This window comes from Rhinoraja longicauda, chromosome 29 (genome assembly GCF_053455715.1).
Source record: "Rhinoraja longicauda isolate Sanriku21f chromosome 29, sRhiLon1.1, whole genome shotgun sequence".
NCBI classification, from domain to species: Eukaryota; Metazoa; Chordata; class Chondrichthyes; order Rajiformes; family Arhynchobatidae; genus Rhinoraja; species Rhinoraja longicauda.
In genome coordinates, this window is record NC_135981.1 from 11,932,891 (window position 1) to 11,946,764 (window position 13,874).

At 39.7% G+C, this 13,874-nt stretch overlaps 1 protein-coding gene across 10 annotated transcripts in view; it reads left to right on the forward strand.

Moving 5' to 3' along the window:
- LOC144607700 (protein TANC2-like) overlaps positions 1–13,874 on the forward strand; it is a 458,126-nt gene that overhangs the window by 412,516 nt on the left and 31,736 nt on the right. For all 10 annotated transcript variants that reach the window (XM_078424723.1, XM_078424716.1, XM_078424717.1 and 7 more), the window contains 4 exons: positions 2,915–3,048; positions 5,806–5,929; positions 7,785–7,960; positions 12,377–12,509. In XM_078424723.1, the coding sequence (XP_078280849.1) occupies positions 2,915–3,048; positions 5,806–5,929; positions 7,785–7,960; positions 12,377–12,509 (567 nt within the window). The remainder of the gene's footprint in view (positions 1–2,914; positions 3,049–5,805; positions 5,930–7,784; positions 7,961–12,376; positions 12,510–13,874) is intronic.

Below are 13,874 nucleotides of genomic sequence, written 5' to 3' on the forward strand. Positions count from 1 at the left end.
GAGAAATAAACTACTTGGGAATTCAGTATGTGATGATGTTTAGGCTCCACATGAACTTCCTTGGACATCTTTCAGCATATCTTTATGTTCTTTCCTTCTGCATTTATTTAATGTCTCTTTAAATGCATCAACATATTTGTCTCAACATTTGATCTTGAATTCCAAAGTAATTTTGCTTGGATTTTCTATTGCATAATTGATTTAATTTGATTTAAAATGTAAATTAGTAAATTCATATGGTTTCATGTTCTTTTCGTCTTTGGTATTCCTCTCGAGCAAAATGATTACATTTTTACGTACTTTGCTTACTTAAGTGTCGGACAGCATGGAAATAGGTTATTTGGCCTATCTTCTACATGCCAACCGAGTTTGCCTGCCTATACTAATCCCATTTTGCATTTGGCCAATATACCTCTATTCATTCCTATATATGTACCTGTCCAACTGCTTTTTCATTGCTATAATTACACCAGGCTCTACCACCACCTCAAGCAGCTTGATCCATCTACCAAGTGAAAAATTTGCCCCTCAGAATTCCCTGAAATGTTCCCTTCTCACTTTAAACCCGTGCCCTCTAATTTTAGACTCCCTTCCTTATCCTTCTCCCTGGTGAATACTGACATGAAATATTCATTCAGGACACCAAATACGGCTTCATATAAAGACTTTTTTATTGGTTGCTGATGAATGCTATTCTTTCACCACTATTCTCTTCAAATATATTTGTAAAAGAGACATTTCATGTCTCCTGCTTGTCCTCCTAAATGTTTTCTTTAGATTTCTCCTACTTTCTGTAAAAACCTCAAAGACATCACTGGATGGGGTGGACTTGTGGAATTCAATGGACTTTATCTTTCAAAATTCTCATGCCCTTCTGAACTGATTGCCTGTACCTGACATCCGCTTCCTTTTTCCTTATCAAACCATCAATTTCCTTTGGTTGCCTAATCTTACCATCTTTACTTCTTAAACCTGTATCCTCTAGTTTTAGACACCCCTCTCTCGCAACATTTACTATTTCACTTTTTAACGCCTCCCATTTATTGGATGCTATTTTGATTTCTAGCAGTTGCTCCCTTTCTACCTTTGTCAAGTCATGTCTTATACTTTCGAAGTCAATCGTCCCCCAATTTAAGACCTTAAATTTAGGCCCATTCTTATCCTTTTACATAGCTTACTGTAGTTTACCATAAAGCTTTTTGAATTGTAGTCGTTGTTCGCAAAAGGTTCTACTACCTACCCAGTCTCATTCTCCTTCTTTCCTTCCTGCACATCCATCTCTACTGTAGAACATGCCAGATCTATGAAACAGATAAGGCAAAGCTGACTTCCTCGTGATAAGTCTAGCTCTTTAAGGAATTATGGTTAAACTTTGTAATAACAATAGAAAAATCTAGAAATACAACTTGGACATTATATGAATAACTGAGAAAGGTTGACTAACATTTCTTCCCCATTTTTAAGTAGCTCTTATTGTTATCTTATTCTGCCCATTATCAGTAATGTGTTCTTCTTTACCACTATATACAGAAGAGTGATCTCTTCTCTGAAGAAGTCAGGCCCAATGTACTGTCATTTCTAATTCTCTCAACTAGGGGTACTATTTTAATTTCTTGGTAATTTTGAAAAATTGTTTAGAATTACAGGCAATATATTGAAGATAACTGAAATATAAAAGAACTTAGCTCTGTGGTTAGCTCTGTAATATCACTTTTGTGATGCTTTCTACTTAATAATTTCCATGATTTCAAAAGGCTGTTAGCCAGTGGAATAATGTGCATTGTTCTGGTCATACACTTGTGAGTAGGATGTTTTTTCTTGGAAGGTGTTTATGTACACAATGTAGTTGGCTTCGTGTGTCAGGAATGAAGGTTCAGTAAATTGGGCTCAGAATGTGAAGGCAATTGGAAAACCTAATGCGGTCAGACTTTGTTTTACTTCAATAATGGTTTCAAGTTTCAAGAGGCAGGATGCCAGATAAAACATTTTCCAAAAATAGAAGACACAAGGGACCGCCAATGCTGGAATCTGGAGCAAAAGATAGACTGCGGGAGGAACTCAGCGGGTCAGGCAGCATATGGGAAGGGAAATGGACAGGCAGCATTCCAGATCACAACTGTTCCAAAGACTGATGGAGTAAAATGCAGTTAGCTGGTAGAAAGAAGTGTGGTGAAGGGATGGAATAAGAGTAAGTGATAGATTGGTTGTAATAGGAAGAGGGGATAGTTAGCAGATAAGTCAGGTGGGGGAGAGAAGAGTGGAAATAGTAACCAGGGCTGGAGGCGATAAGTAGAGAAGACAAAAGGATGTAATGAGTGGAATCTGAGAGGAAAAGAAAGTGGGGGGTGAAAAATAGAACCAGAGGGGGGCATGGTATGGGGAATGGGGGGGATGAAAACTGGGGGACTTGCAGTATGGAGGTGTGGATGCTGACCAGATGGAAAAGGTAGAGGAGGGCTCTGTGCAGTTGGGGGATAGGGAAAACGGGGTAGCTCAGAGGAGGGGGGTGGGGACATGAGTTTACCTTAAACTGGAGAATTCATTGTACATGCCATAGGGTTATAGTCTATCCAAACAGAATATAAGGTGCTGTTTTTACAGAGGAGAAAGCTGAGGACAGACAGGATGCTATGGGAATGCGAAGGGAAATTGAAGAGCCTAACAAACGAGAAGTCCAACTGGTCCTGGTGGTCAGAGGGCAAGTGTTCGGCAAAGCAGTTGCCTAGTGATCAAAAATAGGAATCCGTTAGAGAGCAGTGCTTTGAAACCAGCAAAACTAGTGGGTTCTGGAAGCTCACTGAAGCATATCTGATTTGAATAATATAAAATGTATGGGGTGGACTTGTTGAATTCAATGAACTTTCCTTTCAAAATACTCACGCCCTTCTGAACTGATGTGTTTGTACGTTCTCAGCACTGACTGCTGCAGCTGGACGAGGAAAGCTTGATGTGTGCAGACTGCTTTTGGAACAAGGAGCAGCAGTGTCGCAGTCCAACAGGCGAGGGATTGTCCCATTGTTCAGTGCAGTGAGACAAGGACACTGGCAGGTGAGCTGAATTGTTATGCTGCGACAAAGGTATTCCATACCTCCATGTATCTCAATATATCTGTGTCGTCCAGCTGGATGGAACTGCTCCAGTCTTCCCACCTTTTAACGAGAGAATCACCAGTATTGGTTCTCATCCCACATTTCACCGTTTTCTTTTGTGGTACCATGAGTATTAGCTGGATCACTTCCAATTTTTCATTGTCATTAGTGGTCTGCCCTGACCCCAGCTAGACCTGATCATAAGGCAGCACTTGGATTTTTTTCTGGTATCCAATCCAAACATGATGCATTTATTCAGGTCCTGTCCAACTCTAATCTGCAAGCTGAATTTCAGTGATTTTTTAAAACATATTTTGAGATCTAGTTAATGCAAGCACCCTTAAATTGCTTTTGAATAGGTGGTAATGAGACACTGTCTTGAACTGCCGGAGATCCTCTGGTGAAGGTACTCCCACAGTGCTTTTGGCTGCGAAGTACCTGGATTAATACCCAGCTGTGATGACTCGATCAACAACAAAATGATGGAAATAATCACACACAGTGCTATCAAATGGCACTTGTTTCACCAGGAGCATGTGTCACCAGGCCCAAATAAGGCCCAAAGAGCAGAATTCCTGAGGAGAGTTGAGAGTTACTGCCCATGTTATCAAGGTAATTAAGGGGTTGGGCATGTTAGAGGCAGGAAACATGTTCCCAATGTTGGGGGAGTCCAGAACCAGGGGCCACAGTTTAAGAATAAGGGGTAAGCCATTTAGAACAGAGATGAGGAAAAACCTTTTCAGTCAGAGAGTTGTGAATCTGTGGAATTCTCTGCCTCAGAGGGCAGTGGAGGCCAATTCTCTGAATACATTCAAGAGAGAGCTAGATAGAGCTCTTAAGGATAGCGGAGTCAAGGGGTATGGGGAGAAAGCAGGAACGGGGTCCTGATTGAGAATGATCAGCCATGATCACATTGAATGGCGGTGCTGGCTCGAAGGGCCGAATGGCCTACTCCTGCACCTATTGTCTATTGTAATATTTGATTAAATGTGCATCAGTTGGCAACAATGGGAAAACACTCCAGCAGTGTGAATTATTCTTTCACAAAAGAAGATGACTATGGCCATTGGATGTCAATTATTCTAGTCCAGGGCATCACTACAGGTGTTCCTCAGGCCAGATCCCTAACTCCAAGCTTCTTGACCTTCTTCAATGATCTTCCTTTCATTAGAAGGTCAGAAAATCTAGCCACATATCTTTGATCTTCAGTGGAATTATTATTTCTCAATTCCTCACCATCAACATCCTGGTGCCCACCTTTGATCACACATTCCACCGAACTGGCCACATGATACCATGGCTACAAGGGGAGATCAGAAGTTGGGTGTTCTGTGACAGTGACTCATGTCCTGATATTTCAGAATGGTTCCACCATCTACAATGCACAAATCAAAGGTGTGATAGAATACTCACTGCTTCCCTGGATGATTGAAACCACAACACTGTGAACAGGCCTGCTTAATTAACACTTCATCAGCTACCTAACGTTCATTCCCTCCAGCATTCGTGCAGAATGGTTGTGGCATGTACCACCTGGAAAATGCACCATTCAGCCCTGACAGAACTTCCCAAAACTGTGATCTTCACCAAGAAGGACAAGGTTCACAAATGCATGAGAACACCTGCTGGTTCTTATCTATGTTACACAGTTGGAAGTATATTGTTGTCCCTTCACTGGGTGGATTCTGGAATTCACTACCCAACAGCACCATTAACTGACACCAAATTGACTGGAGTAATTCAAGAAGTTTCCTCCATACCACCTTCTCAAGAGTGATGATCAATAAATGCTGGCCTTACCAGCATTGCCCCGATGCTGGAAAATGAATTATTGTACTTAGAACGATAGAGCACAAGATCAAGCCCTTTGTCCCACAATGTCTGTGCCAAACATGATGCCAAGACTAACTCTCATCCGCCTACACATATCCCTCCATTCCCCTATCGATATGCCTATCCAAAAGTCTCTTAAATGTCACGATCATATTTGCCTCAACCACCACCCTTGGCAGTGTGTTCCAGGCACTTGCCATCCTCGGTGTAAGAAAAACATGCCCCAGGCATCTCCTTTAAACTTCACCCCTCTCACCTTAAGGCTATGCCCTCTAGTATATGACTTTTTTCATCCTGGGAAAAAGGTTCTGACTATTTACCCTATCTATGCCTCTCGTAATTTTATATACTTCTATCGGGTCTCCCTGCAATCTCTGGCGTTCCAGAGAAAACAATCCAAGTCAGTCCAACCTCTCCCTGTAGCCAATACCAATTAATCAAGCCCAAAATAATTGAAAATGCTGTGAATTATTATTATTTTTTAAAGCATCAATTCTCTCTGTTGTTTCAGCCTCCCTAGCTCGATGATCTTCTGTAGCCTTATACCCCTCTAGGGTATCTCTAGTGCTCAATGTCTGCCTTTTATATTTTGCCTTCGGCTGCCAAGATGCCAAGCACTAAAATTCCCTTTCTATTCCACTTTTTTACTTCTCTTTCATCCTTTCACATGTTCCTTCAAATCTACACCTGTTGTCCAAATCTTTTGTGTGATTACATTGCCATGAAGCCCCTTAGGATGATTTTTTTCTACATAAGGTGCTACATTAGCACATGTTGCTGCTGCAGATTATCTTTCTCTATTCTTGCTGATTTATGAGAATTTCTATCATAAACATGTACTACCTTACAAACTGAAATAGTTCAATGTTATTTGTGTTTTTAGATAGTGGATTTGCTATTAACTCATGGTGCGGATTCAAACATGGCCGATAAGCAGGGTAGGACCCCACTCATGATGGCAGCATCTGAAGGGCATCTGGACACAGTTGAATTCTTGCTTGCTCAAGGTTAGTTTTATAGAGAAATCATTGAAAATGTCATTCATTTCATAATTATTCAAATGTTTAAAATAGTATTGCTATGAAAGTATATTAATCATAAATGTCAAGTTGTAGATAGAGACTCAAAAGTATTAATTTGTCATATGTACCATATATCAACTAGAACAATGATTTTTTTACTTACTGCAGCTTTGCAAACAACAGGTATATTTAAGATTATCTTGCTCAGCTGCGGCAAAATGCTGCTACACTCCAGCATCAATGTTTAAAAGATATAAAGTTTTGGCTCCAATTTAAATGGGATTAGATGAGCAAAAATAATGGAATGTGCACATTACCACTTCCTGTCCTACGAATACTTTCTTTCCTAAATGCGTACTTTCTGACATTCAACAAAGTCTTGCCTACAAGGTTATTCTGTCCTTGTAAGGCCAGGCATAAAAATACGTAGTGGTGTTTCTGAGATCATGGCTGATATATGCCACTACTCCGAGCCATATGCCTTTTTTCCATATTTGTGATGTACTTGTCCAAGAGAATATCCTTGATCTCAGCATTAAATTGCTTCAGCATGTTACACTTAGCCATGACTCTTTATGCTTTATGATCTCCTTTCTCCAACAACCCATAGAAACAGTACTTTTAAATCAACAGTCATTTTAAAAGAACCACCGTAATAAATATTACCAATTAATGTACATTTTATTATAAATGTAAGAATTGAGGTTATGAGGTAATAATTGGGGTATCAGTTCCCTTCCAATAGATGACATCACGAGATGCACTTGATAAAACAACTGCTTTATAACTCATTACACATCATCTGTGTTCAATATGTATTTCAGAGTATGACATTGAGAAAGACATTCCCCTAAGGCTCTGAGAATATGTTTGTTACCAACACTAGGAGGCAATTTATGCCTTTACTGTAGAGCTGTTTGCTTTGTTAATGCCACATGTAATGATTCTTTCAAAAAAAGTAAGACAAAGATGTTCATGAAATTAAGTCAATGCTTTTGATTTCCTATTGCAGTAAACATCACTGAATTTATTATTGGATAAAATCTACGTAGCTAAATGCCCCTATAGGATCTGTCCTGGGCTCCTCCAATTTCTCATCTGTGTCCTGTTCCTCATCTGGAGTATATTGTTCTTCCTTTGCCTCAACAGACGACTTTGAGAAAAGCATATGTGGTTAACGTATCAAAATATTTGAATTAAATCTCTCTGCCTATTTTTATGCACAGCTGAAATGAAGAAATTAATAGATGTACCAAAATTATGTATGATGCAATTTAAAAATGAATGTCCTGACATATTTAAATGCAAATACTGCTGGAAATATTCCAGGTAAGCCCTATATTACAGGTATAACAGGAAATTAGATAACCCTGCAACCTAAATTGCATTCGCCTCATCAACTGGGCTATGTAAATGGGAGAAGGCAAAATTCAAAGACTATTATTGTGCAAAGTAGAGGAGCAAGAACAACTTTCTACGAACTTTCTGAAACCCATAACAGATCATAAAATATATTAATATTTGGCATCACAAGAATGGCTTGTTGCATTTGCAGGGCATTAGTTATAATTCCTTTGTTCAAAGAGACGAGACAAGATGCTGTCATCAAATGGTTTTAAAAATGAGCTGAAAATCAAAACCTCATCAACGGAGTTTAGACATTTCAGAATTTGTTTTAGTTAATTGTTTTGTGGAATAAGGGATTAGATTCCAGATAACATTGGTCATTTCATAATTTGAGGTTATACAAAGGTTCAGCAATGTATTTAAAAGTATGTGATAAATGAAGACTCTTTCACTTGTCTCATTCATTTCACATTGTATGTTCTGTGTTCTATAGGAGCAGCACTTTCACTAATGGATAAGGAGGGATTGACTGCCCTCAGCTGGGCATGTCTGAAGGGACACTTGCCTGTAGTTCAGTCCTTAGTAGAAAGAGGTGCTGCAACAGATCATGCAGATAAAAATGGACGGACACCTCTTGATCTTGCTGCATTTTATGGTGATGCAGATGTTGTAAGTATCTCGTATACAAGAGTATTTTAACACTGTTGACTTGAAAATGTCAACAGTTGCTCACTATGGTTTATGTTTGGCATCCTGGAATATCTCTTCACGTTCCCTATTTAAACAGCTGTGCTTGAATCAAAGGAAGGGATCCAAAACCTAAATCTGGTCAGATTTTTTCATTAGATTCATTTTTGGTTTATTTCTCTCAGATTTTAAAACCAAATAATCTACTTTTAATTAACAGATGGGACAAAACTGTAAAAACTGAAATGTCTGAAGAAGGGTCCTGACCCGAACATCACCTATCTATTTTCTCCAGAGATGCTGCCTGACCCGCTGAGTTACTCCAGCATTTTGTGTCTATCTTTTGTAAAAGCCGTTTAACCATATAAAAACTTCTTTAATTAGACATATGGGTGGGGCGATGATTTTGTGCACCCTTACATGGATTCGCTGTGAACTGGGTCGTGAACTGGGTCGTGAAAGGTAAATACTTTTCACCAGCTCCTGGAGTGCCCCCCCCCCCCCCCCCCCCCCACACACACACACACACAAAAACCTCAAAGATTGTCAAAGAAAGATATAAAGTGCTGGAGTAACTCAGCGGGTCGGGCAGTATCTCTGGAGAAAATGGATAGGTGACGTCAGAACCCTTCTTCAGAAAGACTATCATTACAGTTAGTGGGCCCATCAAATCTCTTTTGTTGTTTTTGGCACAACATTTTTTTAAATTATATTTATGTCACAGAAAGACTGTTTTAAAACATGAAACTAATTTAACTGAATAAAAAAAATACTGCCTATCTTGCTCCTGGCAGCCAATTTCATCCATTCAGTTGAATGGACAGTGTTATGCTTGCACAGTGCAGGCTCAACAGCCAGGTATCTAGCCTGGCAGCTTGGAAACCAGCAGAAGATCACACTGTCATGGAGTACGCAGGTAAGGCCCTTGATTGCTGCTACTATTAAGGCAGGGGATCTGCCTTATGACCTTATATACTTTAGGTTTAACATTAATTTAAGCAATATTTAATATGGTTGTAAAAAGCTTAATGTCAAAAGAATGATGAGATAATTCTACTCTTAATGGTGATTTATTCAATATACAATGTTTACTTGAGGGATATTTTGATTTTTTTTCCTGAATTTCTGGTACAGAATCAAAATGCTCAGAAAACTAACATTTAATTATCTAGTCACTGAGTTGGATACTGTAATCCTGACAACTTTTTGATCTTGCAGACATTTCAAATGCAGTTGAGTAATGCCTCTTACTCTTCCTCCTGTATATACTCGTTTTGTTGATGATTTTTTTCACATCTTGTTCCTTCATCTTTACTGTTATCACAGTGTCACTGGTTTGTTATTCCTTTTTTCATTCCTGTGCGTTACTAGAAAAAAACCCATTTAGACAGCAAGATGATGAAAGATGTCGAATCACAGTGCAATACAGCACAGAAACAGGCCCTGTCCCATTATATCCATGCTGTCTATCAAGTAACCGTCGATTCTAATCCTGTTTAGCAGCACTTTAGTTTAGTTTAGTTTAGAGATACAGCGCAGAAACCGGTCCTTCAGCACACCAAGTCCGCGCCGACCAGCGATACCCGTACACTGGCACTATCCTGCACACATGGGACATTTTACCATTTTTACCGAAGTCATAGTAACCTATAAACCTGTAAGTCTTTGGAGTGTGGAAGGAAACTGGAGCATCCAGAGAAAACCCTTGTGGTCACGGAAAGAACGTACAAACTCCATACAGACAGCACCCATAGTCAGGATGGAACTGGCGCTGTAAGGCAGCAAATCTACCGCTGCCCCACCGTGCCATGATTTGGGTCTGTCGCCCTCTATATTTTGCCAATTAAAGTGTCCAAGTATTTCTTTAATGTTGTGAGAGAATGTAACTCCACCACCCACTCGAGTAGTGCTTTCCAAATTACAAACATCCTCTGTGTGAATAAGTTCATTTGCAGATCCGTTATAATCGCTCGCCCGTTATCTGAAACCTATGGTCTTTAGTTTTAGTTTTAGTGTTATATACCTCAACCATCGTTCCGGTATCTGTAGTTCCTTGTCTCTCTCTCTCTCTCTCTCTCTTTTAAATGTTGTTATTGTACCTGCTTTTACCACTTCCACTGCCAGCTCGATTCTGATACCCACCATGCTTTGCGTGAATAAGGTTATCCCTCAAGTTCCTGTTAAACCTTTCCCCTCTCACCTTAATGTGGAGATGTAGGTTTGGAGTGTTGGTGAGTTGAGCCTTGGCTCTTGATGGTCAAAGCTGTTGGGGGATGAAGTCAATCAGATAATGAGGGCATCTGGTTCCTGGGAGATTCAGTTATGCAGGAGGTTGAGAACTTCAAAGGATCATTGTCTCCATCTCGGTAAAGCAGATGGGTGCAGTGGAGTAAACAGTGGGTGGGAGTCTGGCCCTAGAAATCGGGGATGCATTGGTGATCATTTTCCAATGTTCACTCAACTGTGGATCAGTTCCTGTGGACTGGAGGGTAGCCAATGTAACCCCACTTTTTAAGAAAGGAGGGAGAGAGAAAACGGGGAATTATAGACCAGTTAGCTTTACATCGGTAGTGGGAAAGATGCTTGAGTCAATTGTTAAAGATGTTATAGCAGCGCATTTGGAAACAGTGAAGGGATCGGTCAAAGTCAGCATGGATTTATGAAGGGGAAATCATGCTTGACTAATCTTCTGAACATTTTTGAGGGTGAAAGGGAGAGCCAGTGGATATGGTGTATCTGGACTTTCAAAATCCCTTTGACAAGGTCCCAAACAAGAGATGAGTGTGCAAAATTAGAGCACATTCTATTGGGGTGGAGTAATGACATGGATAGAGAACTGGTTGGCAGACAGGAAGCAAATTAACGGGTCCTTTTCAGAATGGCAGGTAGTGACTAGTGGGGTGCTGGGACCCCAGTTATTTACAATATATATTAATGATTTAAACGAGGGAATTAAATGTGACATCTCCAAGTTTGCAAATGACACAAAGCTGGGGAGCAGTGTGAGCTGCGATGAGGATGCTATGAGGCTGCAGGGTGACTTAGATAGCTTGGGTGAGTGGGCAGATGCATGGCAGATACAGTATAATGTGGATAAATGTGAGGTTATCCACTTTAGTGGCAAGAACAAGAAGGCAGATTATTATCTGAATGGTGTCAGATTAGGAAAAGGGAGGTGCAAAGAGACCTGAGTGTGCTTGTAAATCATTCACTGCAAGTAAGCATGCAGGTACAGCAGGCAGTGAAGAAAGCTAATGGCATGTTGGCCATCATTGCGAGAGGATTTGAGTTTAAGAGCAAGGAGGTCCTTCTGCAGTTGCACAGCCCTGGTGAGACCGCACCTGGAGTATTGTATGCAATTTTGGTCTCCTAATTTGAGGAAGGACATTATTGCTATTGAGGGAGTGCAGCGTAGGTTCACCAGGTTAATTCCCGGGATGGCGGGGACTGATATATGATGAAAGAATGGGTCGACTGGGCTTGTATTCACTGGAATTTAGATGGATGAGAGGGGATCTTGTAGAAACATATAAAATTCTTAAAGGATTGGACAGGCTAGGTGCAGGAAAAATGTTCCCGATGTTGGGGGAGTCCAGAACCAGGAGTCACAGTTTAAGAATAAGGGGTAGGTCATTTGGGACTGAGATGAGGAAAAACTTCTTCACCCAGAGAGTGGTGAATCTGTGGAATTTTCTGCAACAGAAGGCAGTGGAGGACAATTCACTGGATGTTTTCAAGAGAGAGTTAGATTTTGCTCTTGGGGCTAAGGGAATCAAGGGATATGGGGAGGCAGGAACGGGGTACTGATTGTGGATGATCAGCCATGATCATGTTGAATGGCGGTGCTGGCTCGATGGGCTGAATGGCCTACGCCTACACTTATTTTTCTATGTTTCTATGTAGGAAGGGGGAGCATATGAAGGATGAAAGATAAGTATAAGATTTGTCAGGGAGTCCCAATCTGGTGTTGCTCGATTAAAACCTACCCGTCAGGGAGTGTTTCTCACTGGTTGTTGCCTGGACACTTTGGTTTAATTTTTCCCATGGATGCTCCAAGGGACTTTCCACAGAAAATGCCATCATGTCATTGATTTCTGAGAAGGAGATCGCATTCGATCCTCATATGAAATTTATCTGGGGATGCTGGCAGAGTTTCCAGACTGATGGAAAATGACCTGGAAATGGTCAAAATCTCATTTCACTCCAAGTAAAGTCAATTTCCAACAAGGCAATAGTGAATATAATATTAACCAATTCCATTTCTAGGCAATAATATATTTTTCTCTATACTGAATTGCCTGTCAAACAATATTTCTGCTATTCTTAATCATACTGATAAGTTATGATCACTAAAATATTTAATCCCTTGATATATGTATTTGTTAAACTTGGTGACAGGTGCAATACCTTGTGGATCATGGAGCACTGATTGAACACGTGGACTACAGCGGTATGAGACCTCTGGACAGAGCAGTGGGGTGCCGCAATACAGCAGTGGTGGTCACCCTTCTGAAGAAAGGAGCCAAGATAGGTAGGCCTTTTAGAGACAGTCCCTCCTCCTTGCAGTGAGTGTCATTAGACTGTTTGGAGTAGATATGCTTTTCATTGAAGCAGGGGGCTAGGTTTGACGTTCTCTTTTGAAGTACAAAGTGAATTTATGTTCACTTTTGTATGAGAGTGACTGCTTGTATTTAAATGAAAATCATACATTCAAACATCATCACTTTATTATTCATGGATAACGTTTCTATGTTGGGAACATTAATATGGAAATGATGTGTCTAGCCTTTGTTGTCAGATTTGCAATAACCTGTGAACCTAATATCTTCAACACTAAATTAAACTTTGATTTCACACAGCTTACTATAGTGTACAATGCATTGACCTTGAAGTCACTATTCAGTACTGCTAAACATGAAAGTAGTTGGATGCTGATATTCCAGATGGTTGTGGAGAGAATTACATTTGTGAGGTTAGAACTAGGAAGATGGATTATGTCTGAAATAGGAACATCAGATAATCTGATACATAGATTAATACAACTGGGATTACTGAATCAATATATCTGTTTAGAAAGCATGTGCCTACAAAAGACATTCATTAATTTATCACAGTGGAGTCCAATGAACCTCTGCTGTTTGGAAACGTTAGAAATCTCTGCTGGAAAACAATACAGCAATAGATACATATCCAATAATCTAATTTTTAAGTAATTCCTTTGAGATATACACCTCATAATTTTTTTTTCCCATCTATTCGCCACCCTTGGCCAATGAATGAAAATCCTTCCACGAGATGCATATAGGCATCTTAATGAGAAATCGTAATGCAATTAAGTTCCATGCAAACAGTCATTTGAAAAAAAATTGATTGAGCAGTAGGAAGTTACCAAGAGAGGCTTAGAGAAAGGACATCCAAATGCCCTTCTTTGCACATGTTTGGTCTGGGTGAAAATTTTGGATTTGTGTCACAAATGTTCCATTACCAAGGAAGACTTTTCTAATTGTTCTTTTGGTTACATTTTGGTGGAAACAGTATAAATGTATTGCCTGCCTCTAAAAGCTAGAGAAACTGGTGGAATCAGGAAGTAAAACCTAATAATGGCAGTTTTAGAATTGCATGAATTTAGCAGATATCACACTACTAAAACTTTAGCTCTTTCAAGCACTATATTTGGTATTGTCCAAACAGATGAAAGTTAATAAGGATGCAGATTATTTTTCATGTTGTTGGATTTTCAATTGGAAGAAAATATATTTAACTTTAAACATTTAGTGATATTTATTATAATTCAACTATAATAAGTGAACCTTAACAAGAAATGTGACAAAAATTATTCATTTTGATTGACTGTACTATCTTGAAACCCCAACAATGTTTTACTTCATTGTGAATT